Below are 12074 nucleotides of genomic sequence, written 5' to 3' on the forward strand. Positions count from 1 at the left end.
TAGGTAAAAAGCAGCTCACAACATCACGACATCAGTTTTGCATGGGCACAACAGCTACAGCGCAAGGAAATCCACGCTGCTTGCACCTGAACATTGGCCCTCTGAGACTCCGATTACTTACCGCGATACCAAAAAACAGCTCCAAGTCACATTATTAAAACCTCTGACGAAAAAACCTAAGACTGGAAAGCACTGAAACCATTTCAATGCCTCACGCAAGCAATGGACATATTAAATATTAAATAGAAATAGCTACATAACAAGAGTTTTAACCCTGCAAGTTCTACAATGGAGAAACCTTAAGTGAATAGCATTTCATTGGGGCCTGGTAAGCACTGGGCCCTAGATAAAACTGGTCCCAAGGGGCTTGAAGTCCAGGCTCCTGCATTGGTAGTGAATACAGGTTTACAAAGTAGATCAGAATTGTCCATTTGTCAAATAAGAAAAATCTTTTGAAATTAGGAAATTCATAAGGTAAATATTTATTTTCCCTTCAGAAGAATTCTAGGCTAATAAACAGGAAAGTACATCTTAGGACAGAAAAAAATGACAGTAGCAATTGTCAACTCTCAAACATATTTATTTATTTGAGAGGCTTCTAACATTTTACATTATTATTGAGGTTACATTCAAATAAATTTATAGGCCAAATTCTGCCTCAAAAACAAACACCCTCCTCAGCTCCCAAGTCACTTAGTGAAACCCTCACTGGCACAAAACTTTTACTCATCAATATGAATTATAAGGCATATCTGAAAAAACAAAATTGAGATGTAATATTGTATCTTAAAAGGACACAATCAAATAATCATAATAACCAAGACATCACTTCTGATAACCCCTGGAAGCTCAAAGCTGATACGCTATTGCAGGCCAAAACTCTCTTCTTCTTCACTGCTTTGCTAGTGTAGGGCCACTAACATAATGTTTTATTTAAATAACATTTGTCTCAGGACAAATACATAGAATACAAGAATTACATACACCAGGAATACAACACAAGAAACTAAGTCAAGTTTTGAATCATACAATCTCACTTGCTGTACAAAAGCAAGATGCCAAAGACTTAAGGCTAAAACTATATTACAACAGAACATCCCCTTGTGCCTCAGCTCTGTGGCATCTCTGCACATACCACGTTCTCACACAGAACTTATTCTGTGCTACTTAGGGACAGCAGAGAATTATTCAACAAAAGTTTCAGTTGCAAGTTGGACGATCTGATTTTCATGCTCGTTTCCATTATAAGGCATAGTTTTGGAGATCTAAATAAAGGGCTTGTTTTTCAAAAGTGATTAGGCTTTGAGTATCTTAACTTTAAGATATTCAATATGAGAAACCCCAGACCTGATTTTGAAAATGATAGGTCTCTTCAACTCCAGGAAAAGCTGGTAAAAACTGGTACGCAGCAGCTGGTACCCAGCAGCTATGATATCAAAGCCTAAGGTGTCTAAAACAGGGTTTTCAAAAAGACAAGCACCACAAACATCCCTTCAAATGACTTAAAGCTCTTCTGGATCTGAACAATTTTAGCCAAAGGTAAAGGACTCTTTGTGAGTTTTAAAACTGAACTACCCATAGGTAAAAGTTAAGTATGTCCATAAATAAGCATACAAACTGAACAAAATTGTGCCTGAGGGGGAAAAAAAAAAAACAGGCACTGAATTTTCTTGCTTTTGTAATTAAGAGCCCATTAATATATATTAATAAAGTTTTTAAATATTTTTATACACTCAGATATATACAAATATTTTATCAGAGTAGTGTGTGCTTACATACAAAACATACATATGCATGCACACAGACACATGCATACACATACCACATAAACACACATCATCTTATCTGCACACATCCAAATTCTCTATCTTTAAAGAAAATGCCTCAGTTTAATAATCACTAGATTTGGTTCCAGGTTCTTCCAGATTCTAGAACTATAGAAAAAGGTAACTTACAGCTATTGTATATGAAAAAATAATCTGAACTTTACAACCAAATTTAAAAAAGAAAGAAAGAAAAATGCACACACACCCCTCATGCTACCAGCTTTCCAATTAGGAATCAAGATATTGGAATGAATCTGGTATAAATACAATAAACAATGGCAGCTTTTGTATGAGCATATTTTAACAATAAATGTGAATCTTTTGAAAGTTAAATTAGTACCAATTTACAGTGAGCAAAAAGTTCTTTCTCAGACAGGTCACTGCTGAGCCCCTTTCTTCTTCTGCTCTAGCTCCTGCAAGCGTTCCTCCCGGCACTGAGCATGCTGCGTTCCCACTTTGTGGGCTGTCTCTGTGGCCGCAATGTCAATCTGTGCGTATCTCGATGATCCACTCCCTGAAATAGCAAACAAACCCATGTAACAGGCTATACCCCTCATGCATTCCCAGTAAAACTGACCCAAGATTCATTATTAAGACTCTTCTTTCACAGATGTCTTATGTGATATTAATCTGGTCTTATAATCTAGGGAATAACATGTTAACAATAATAAAGGGAATAACATGATTACCTGTCAGCACTCATTAAATCCACGATTCAAAAACCTCAAAAGCTCTGTTACCTACGTATTTTTTAGGCATCTAGTTTTCCTCAGAAAGTGCATGCCTGAATCACTTGCACTTCTGCCCCAGGTTTGAAACTTCACCCCTATTCATCCCAGTAGAAGACAAAACTGAACTGAACTCTCCCACTTCTGGGGCACATCTCTCAGCACTTAGCTATTATACAGTAAATGAACAACACCTAATATTTGAAAAGGAAACAATGCTAGCACAGCAGCATTGACAGGGATTCTTCTTAGTCTGGATTAGCCATATTCTGTGAACATTTACCAGAGCAACCACCTTCAGCCTCAGGCACAGTGTTGTTTAGTTCAGTAAGTGGCAATAAGGTAGATAAAAGTGGCTCACTGATGAGGAGCAGAACAGTTCTCTAAATTCACAAACTGTGGAGGCTGAGGAAATGAAAAAATAAGATATTTATGGTCATTAGAGGCACCTTCAAAGGTACAGAAGTTGAGCAGAGGTTAGGGGTTGACATTTAGGAAAGTTTATGTCAGTTTATGGAATTGCCTGCTTCACTGTCTTTATAATGTAGTCATCACTATTTTCATATCTCCGTAGGATGTTGTACAGAGAACTTCATTAACGTCTGCGAGAAACTTAGAATTACTTCAACAAGAGCCACATAAACACTCAAAAAAGACAAAGGGAAAAGTGTTAGCATTTCAAAGCTGTGCATTTGCTGAAATTAAAAGTAAAGACTTTTTAACACTTTCATAGCTGAAAACTACATAGGAAAAACCTATCAATACCAAGTGTGAAGAATTAAATGCCAAATCCTGATTAGGAGCTTTCTGGAAGGAGCACCACACCTCTAAGGGATAATACATGGTACTACAATGCATGTTGAAGCGGTAATTCTTCATGTTAAGCATTAGAAGCAAAATACCCAGAACCAGATGAAAAAATAAAAAGCCAAAAACAAATACTCCCGCTGGCTTCATCTCTGAAGCACTTTCACACATCCTTATGGAAAGCAGATAGAAGAACATTATGTTCTATTCTTAAGCATTTGCTGCATGGCTACAGTCAGTATCTCCAGGAGCAAGCCCTGTTCACCTACACCCACAGCCCTGTTTCCAAAGACAGGTAAGGAAAATTACACAAGCTTCTAGTACTAGTATCTATGATGAAAACCTTGAAAACACAAACAAATTACTGTCTGTCAAACTCTACAGACTCAGAAATGCTCACTTTAGAAGTAGTTCATACAATGCATCTGTCACAAGGATGCAACATCTTGTAGAACCTCATTAGTTAAAAAAGACTTTTCCAAAGAGTTGGCAATTATGAGAACTCTCTCACCTATGTACTGAGGTAGAACTCCTCTGCTAGCAAGAGGCTACGGGTAGAGATGAGAAAAAAAGGATTCCCCATGCCACTTGCACTGTGCATTATTGCATCCTTTATTGTTTAAATAATGCTGTAGTCTTCCTTACCTCTGATGCTTGTGCTAGGTTCTTGAAGTTCCAGTTCCATGTAATGAAGTTGTTTTTTGGATGTAGGACTGACAGGAATATTAACATAGGTGGCTGTCTCACTGTGGGGTCGATCTGATGCAGGGACGTCAGCTGAATAACCTACTGCCCCTTCTAAAATAAGTAATGTTATGAATCACTGGTCATTGCAAACAATGTCTATAATTTCAAAAAAAAAAAAAAAAAAAAAAAAGCACTGTGCCATCAAATATTCTGAAAGCAGCTTGCCAGACACTATATTCCTCCCAGCCTCCCAGGTGAGACATGAGAAAAGTAAGGATTCTGCAGTAAAGATCCTCAAAGACAGACTAAGTCAGAATCTATGCAGACCACAGGCCTGTGATCTCATCCCTGATGTGAAAGAAAGCAAACATTATGCAGAAATTTTCAGGCCAAAGTACTGAATGCAACGCAATACTTCCCAAGGCTTTCAACTCTAGCACAGTAAAGCTTCATGGGAAGCAGTCTGTCTTTGGCACACATGGAGACGATTATATCATGCAGAGGAGACCAACCAAAATTACTAGGGCTCTAGAAACTATGCCCTGAGAAAAGGGACTGAAGAATTGTTTAAATAAGGGCAAGGCAAGCTTGAGGAGACAATGTTGACAGCCTCCCTGCACTGAGCTGAAAAAGACAGGAACAATGTCTAGTAGGGACAGACAGTAATAAAAGACTTAAACTGCAGGAAAGAAGTAGATCAGATAGTGAGAGAACCGATCTAATAGTAAAGATCATAAGAACATTAGAGGAAACCCCAAAGAGATAGAAGAATTTCTCCATCTAAAAATATCTAGGAAAAAGATAGGCTAAGAGGAAGCTAAACTATCAGGAAATATTTCTCATGTGCCAAATTGACACTTGACATACTACATGCAAATACCCCTCATCACCAGAATTCAAATATGCACAGTTTCTCCCATCAACTGTCCTTTGTGCGAGCTGTACCCAACTCGAAGCACTTCACAGGACAAAATGGAAAGCCTATTTTGAGGATACTCCTTCAAGAGCTCCAGAGTTTGCATGAAGACAACTGAGCAGCTTTTTTGCTCCCAAAAGGCCACAGCACTCACTGGGTTTTGCTTTTGCTCAGCAGCATACATTTAGGCAGGCAACGAAAGTAGTTAGGGGCCGAGGGAGCAGGGGTCCTGAGAACATCAATGATTCTTCCACAGCACAATCACATGCTAAAGACACAGGTAGATGCACAGCCCTGAGTGTGCTAAGAAGTTATCATTTAAGTAATTACAGAGCAAGGTACTGCTGTTGACTCCTACTTCAGTTAGCACCAGGAGGAATGCTCCATAGCCTGCACGAATCAGCAAGTACTTGATACTAAAATGCTTCTGTCAAATGAGTTTGTAGAGAAGACAGGTTTTGACTGCTGTTACTGCCTAAGTGCCATCATTCATTCTGAATTCATTTTCTTTTTTCACAAAGTTTGTTAAATATAAAAAAAAAATACATTAGATTAGCACTACTGGCCTCCCACTGCTATTGCATTTTATTGCAACACATTTCCCATTTTCTTTCTTTAGGGTTTGTCTTTGGCAATAGCATAGGGGCTGGAGGGTGGGGGGTTGTTTTGTTTTTAATACTTTAGTCCATAATCAAATCTAGCTTTCTCGAGAACCAGAACAAAATAATTCCGCACTCACACATTTACATGTATCTGAGTAAGCTGATGGGAAAATAGTTATCATAGGCATGCAGTAGACTCAGAGCCCCAGGCACTGGCTGTCATCACTTGAGAAAAGCATACTATATTGAATAAGAGGTAATAAGATGCCTGCGTGTGGTTGATCAGCTGTTAGGAAAGGAAGAATCCAGCTCAAAGTATGCCATGACTTCCATTTGGAAAGCCCATCTCTAATGGAAATGTAAAATCCTATACCAAATAAGGAATTCAAAATTGCTCCCACATATTCTCTGAATTGCTCAAATGACAGTTTCTGAGTGCTAAGAACTGCACAGAGAGCACCTTAGGACCAGCAGTTAATTCAGTTCGGGACTGAGGAGTGCAAGGGAAAAACAGTATCACACTCGGTCTCTTCCTCTCCCTGAAGTTCTCCCATTCAGTCTTTCCTTGCCCCCACAGAAACCTCACCTCTAAACTTCATCTGTCCCAGGCATTGCTTCCCTTTTGAGACCAGTCAGGAACTCTCTGGATGGAAATGGAGAGGCAAGAAGGTGGCCACAGCTATTTAGAGCACAGAAGAGAATGACTTCTTATATCCTACCAACAGCAGCTGTGAATGACCATTAACAAAATATTTTCTTCTTCTTACCTTGTATTATGAACAGCAGAGATGGCTCATACATAGTAAGAGTTGTCAAAGACTGAAGTAGGTTCCAGGATATTGGAATCTCTCCAGATTTAAGCTATTTAAATCAAAGGAGCCTCTACTAGGCAGTCCACAATTTTCAAAGGCTTTAAAGACAGCCATTTTTTTTTTTGACAAATTTTCGTAAAGAAAACAATGGAACATCCATGATGTAGCCCACCATTTTTCTGATCATCAGATTTCAAGTAATTGTTCCAAGGCAAAGTTTTGGGAATGGGATAGGCCAACAGATACTCAAGCAAGAGAAATCACTGTATCTTCAAACACTGTTTACAGAAATTGCTAAATTATTCCGGATTTCGAAGGGATTCGGCCTGACCATAGCAAAAGGGATCTGGCAGAACCATAGCATGGAAAACAGTTAAAGTTGTTAACAAATGACAGGCTTAGGACTGATACAGGGCCACGAACAGTCATGAAGGAGAGGATAATTTTGAGGTCTCTCTATACACTGTTAAAGAGACGTACCAGGAGTTTGAGTGAAAACTCCTCAAAGCTACTTGGTGTGAAAACAAGCAAGCTACAGAACTAAACAGTGGACAGGTTTCCAAAAGCTGAATGTAATACCTCATCTAGACTACCCAAGGTATTTTCCTGAGAAGCATATATGGAGAACAATCTATTAATCGGTAGGCTTTGCGCAAGAGAGGCAAAAGAAGTGTGAAGAACAAAGAAATCCCAGGCCAAAAAAAAAATATATATATATATTTCTGCTATAACTTGACCCAAAGGAAAAAACATATCAGGAATGAAGTTGGGCAGACTCTAATGTCAGCAAAGGAACAATCTCCTGTTGTTTAGTCTGTGCTGTTTTAATAGAAGACAGGCTTTCTTCGTAAACACAGAAATACTTTGCTTTTCATTTTTCCTACTAAAAAAACCCTCAGACTATAAAACCTGGCTTATGCGATATTTATTTGAAGAGAGATATTTATTTGAAGAGCAGAAAACAGCCAAAAGCTCCTGCTTAGAAAATAGGGCATAAAGCGCCATGGACAAGGACAATGCTTTCAGCAGCACTTTCTCAATCAATTGAGGCTAGAGGATGGGGATTTAGAGGACCAGGATTTGAGATTATCACGAAGGGTGAATTTGGGACAAAAAAAGATTGAAATATACAGTTATAATGTGGAGAGATCGTGACAGAATTGGCAGAACATAATGACTGCCTGGGGAAAAAGGAAGAAAAAAAACTAGTTAAAAACCCTAACACCAGAAAAGTAAAAATCAAAAATATGGTGGCATTCAAGAGTGAAAAAGCAAAGAAAAGGAAAGAAAAGATAGCATCGCTGGAGAAGGAAGAAAAGTATGGTGTTTGATACTGGGGCTTCAAACTTTCCTTTAGTAAAGAGTTACTCACATTTTAGACCCTATGTAAGCACCATCCTCAGACATCTGCAATACAAATAAATAACTCAGAAAATACAACAACCAATACCATAAACAGAGGCCCAAGACGTGTGTGCTTGTGTGCGTGCGCACATGTGTGTGTGTATGTGCATGTAAAGCTGACACATTCACAGGGCAACATCTGAAAAACTAATATCTGAAAGAGATACACAACATACAGGAAGAAAGGAAAACAAAAAAACAAACAAAAAAAGAGGAGACATTAGTGTCTTCTGCTACAACTGGTTGCAAAGACCTTTACTCACCAGATTCTTCTGGGCTGGTAGGACTTCCAGGTTCTGCAGGAAGTGTCAGCATCTCATAACCACCTTTAGGACCTAGAATACAGAAATATCATCAATGGCTTTGGGCTTAATAAATTGTACAACGAAAACAAAGCACATTATTTTCTGTTTTTCACTTCTAACCTTCCAATCTAAATAATACTAAAAAATGTCAGAGGTGACAAACAGTGGCTAGCATTTACTTTTCTGGGGTGGTGGTGTGAGCGTTTTCTGATGAGTGCAACAGCAAGGAAATAAGCGCTAGGGCATTTTTACAGGTATCCACACTGAAGGCCACTGAAGTTAATTGTGTGCTTTGCTATATGCGGATGTGGGAGCAAAGCCGTCTTGAATGCATGAATCAAGGAGAAGCGGGTGGGTGATCTTGGGAGCATCTGGAAGACTCATGTTAAAATTCCACCCCCAGCATGATGGATAATTTCAACATTTCTGACAAAGCTCCATATAAAGTGCTTAAACTAGCCCTTCCAAAGATAACTTTGCTTTGCAAGTGTAAATCATCATCTTCACAAGAAACCTGACTGCACAAGATCACTGGTGCTTCCAGAGCACTAAGCTGGAAAAAGATGCCCAGCTCCCCTCATGACCTCAAACCGCACCTCAGTTCAGACAAGGCAAGCTAAAAAGCTATGCCCATAGTATCGACACACTGGGATTAGTTTTGGGCTACAAACACAATTTTATCTGCTTACTTGCAGGTGTTGGTGTTTTCTTCCATTATCATGAAATATCTTTAAATGGGAAGTTTTATTCCCCACACCTCATTGCTGGATATAGGGTTTCTCATGGCCTGAGTTGTGGGGTTTGGGTTTTTTTGTTTTTTGGTTTTTTGGTTTTTTTGGTTTTTTTTTTTTTTGTGACTGCCCTTTGTTAAAGTGCTGGCAGCATTTTACTGCTGTGAATAAGATTACTGCCTATGTAATGACACTTATCTCATCTGTCACTGCCTCTTCTAAACTTATCCCATCTGTCAATGCCTTTCTAACAAAACCCTGCAAAGCAGAAAAAAAATCAAAGAAATATATATCTTACAATAGGGAATTAATCATGCATTATTTTTAACATTTTAAATTTAAATTAAGTTAAACTTATGTGCACACACATATCTCCTAACCACTTATACCTACCAGCTTGCAGAGCATGCCCTTTATGCACTTTCAGAGATCCAGAAGCTGCCATGACAGAAGAAGCACCTGCTTTCAAGAAGAGATATTCATCTTAATTCTAAATTCCTGTTGCTATTATTAGGTACCTGCTGTGCCTCAGCATTCTTAGTAAATGTTTCTGAAACATCACAAAAAATTCTGGTAAGAAGTATAAGCCACTGTTCTTAATTTCTTTTTAACTTTTTTTTTGCTGAATTCTTTATCCTGAGGTTGTGCCATTATACTTGAATTCTTCTGATGTCTTCCTTTTGGAAGAGAGGATGCCCTCTATAAACCCCTGAGATACTGGGTGCTGTCCGTGCTGAGTAGTAACTTACTTGGAGGGACAGTTGTCTTGAACTGAGGAGTAAAATGGCAGTGGAAGACTCAGAGTAAGGAGTTGCCTCTGCAATCCATAAGGTAGCTTTGGTATAAACCAACCACAATTTTTAAAGCTGTCACTAAAAATCTCATCAGACTGGATCCAAAACCCATTAAAGTTAATAGGAAGAACTGTATCACAGTTCCAGCAATCCCCATCCAGTTTTCCACCATCCAGTTTTCAGCATGAACACGTAACAATTCGAGACAGGGTGAAGGTTAAGGGAAGGATCTAACTGCAGCAGGGTTTGAATCCAGGTCACAGTTGGTTCTTGTGAAATACTGTTCCAAGTGTTACAGCCAGGAAAGTTTTCCTGAGGGCATGGCAGACAGTACAGTCAGTCTCCTTTCCCCAGCCCTATTCAGATCCGCAAGAATCTGCCCTAACTACAGTATTAGGTATGGAAGTTTGAGGTAACAAAAGCTAGCAAAGCAATTCAGAGCATCCAGAACAGTACACACGTAGTGTGGTTTCTTCACATACATACATCCATCCCTACTTTACTTAACTAGCAAACTAATCAGCGTTATACCTGCCTATTCAGTGAGCATTATCCCTATCCAACCACGAGTTTCTTGCCTCTGCTGTTCTTGTTGTGGGCACCTTCATCAGGATAAGTGCCATTCACTTCCTAACATGAATAAGTTCAAGGGAGCTTCTTGTGCAAGTAAATTGGACTTAACAGAACTAAGGTAGGAGGCTCTGGTTATGAGTAACCCCACCACTAGTGACAGAGCAGCTGTGCCATGTGCTGCTGAGTGTTTAGGATCATGTACAGAATTAACACTCGTCTAAATTGATGAATAGTCCCTGAACAGGTGGGACCCTTTTCTGCAACTTGTTTTTAAAATAGCATCCAAAATCAACATAACTTTAACTCTGAAGAAATTCTGTAATATAAATAGTCTCAGACCTAAGAAATCTACATCACCTATGAATCTAAAGAAAACATTTTCTTAATTTCTTTCTTATTTCCATATAATATATTTTCTAATTCTAATAATGTACATGCTTATAAAATTCTGTTTAAACTTTTGTAATATAAAATCTCAATAATAAGCAGAGATGATATCACTTAACGAGAAATGGGGATTAACAGTAGTAAACAGGTATTTCAGAAACACATAACTGAATTAAAACCTTTAGTTCTCTGGTATTTGTGTACTCAAAAAGTATACTCAGTGTATTCCAAGGCTACAACAATAATTGTAAAGCCTATGTACTCAGGAACTGATTTCGTATGTTAGCACGAGATCAGATTGCAGAACCTTAACATACCCTGGCGAGAACTTAACCAGTAAAAACACTTTGAAATTTTGTGTTTAATGAGATTGTTGATGTAAATAAATGCAAAAATAGGACAACTAAAGCATGCATGCTCTATATTAGGGGATTTACTTATATTTTCACTGCATTTGGTTTTCCTTTTTCCCTTATCAGAGCATTCCATTTCTGCATTATTAAGAGTACCACAATATACCTTGTGCAGGTGAAAGTTTTGCCTTGCTTTTGGGAGAAGACAACAGCTTTCGGATAATTGCAGCCTCATCACAAAACTAAGGTCCCCCTCCTCCCCCCCCAAAAAAAACCCTCAGTGCAATTCAGTAGAAACCATTCTGCAGGGAAGGTGGATTTTTAAACAACATTTTCAGGATCTATGAAAAGTACACAGGAGAGGAAAGGAAAGTCAAAGCAAAATATTCAAATCCATTTATGGTCAAACTGAAGTTTTCCCATTTGGAGCTGGTTTAAAAGAACCATACTAATGCTTCAGGATTTGACCTGTTGCATTTTTCTCCCGTTCAAATCTGGTGACTAACAAATATTTACACAGTCAAATCTCTCATGGAATTTTCTTTAAGCTTTGAACTGCCTTGTATAAACACGCGTCCACAGAGATCAGGCCAGATGTTTTCTTCCTTCTTCTTTATAGCTACCATAAATATTGGCTTGTTTATCATTCATGAATCCTAGGACAACTCTTGCAGCAATGGAAAGAGCCAATTAGCAAGATACATTTCTGAATACATTAAGCATCCAGTAGGAGACAGATGCGCCCTTCCATCACTGTTTTTGTCTTCCAAGCGATTATGAATTATTTTTTCCACTTTCCAGTGCCATCTAGTTCTGTGTGGCTGACTCTCTCAAGTCTTTGTTAAAACTGAGTAGTTCAGCTGGAAAATTATTTGCATTCCACTTTCCTCAACATGCAAGAGGGAGAAGATATTCAAAATGTGACAGAGTGAAAGTTTGCTGTCTCCTCCCAGAATATTTTGTATTCCTACCTATGATTAGAATTCAGACATCTGATGTAGATAGAACAAAAGCAACTATTTGAATTTTTTTTTTAAAACATCATAGTCACTACTTTATGCCCACTCTTCAAGAATAAGTGCAATTTACAGCACATGCGCCACAAGAAAAAGCCATGGGGAAAACAAAAGTAACAGATATGAGAAAAGC

The 12074-nt window shown here is 38.4% G+C and overlaps 1 protein-coding gene across 11 annotated transcripts in view; it reads right to left on the bottom strand.

The window, feature by feature from the left end:
• Positions 1-561: 561 nt before the first annotated feature.
• Positions 562-12074, bottom strand: part of DOK7 (docking protein 7) — a 71889-nt gene continuing 60376 nt past the window's right edge. For 2 of the 11 annotated variants that reach the window (XM_068943462.1, XM_009686181.2), the window contains 4 exons: positions 9212-9280; positions 8046-8117; positions 4007-4159; positions 562-2340 (listed from right to left, as the gene is read on the bottom strand). In XM_068943462.1, the coding sequence (XP_068799563.1) occupies positions 2204-2340; positions 4007-4159; positions 8046-8117; positions 9212-9280 (431 nt within the window). In that variant the 3' untranslated portion in view covers positions 562-2203. Of the gene's footprint in view, positions 2341-4006; positions 4160-4188; positions 7786-8045; positions 8118-9211; positions 9281-12074 lie in introns of those variants that run through there. The other 9 variants (XM_068943463.1, XM_068943468.1, XR_011141115.1 and 6 more) reach the window with 9 other exon arrangements.

Source organism: Struthio camelus, chromosome 4, assembly GCF_040807025.1.
Source record: "Struthio camelus isolate bStrCam1 chromosome 4, bStrCam1.hap1, whole genome shotgun sequence".
In the NCBI taxonomy this organism is placed as follows: domain Eukaryota; kingdom Metazoa; phylum Chordata; class Aves; order Struthioniformes; family Struthionidae; genus Struthio; species Struthio camelus.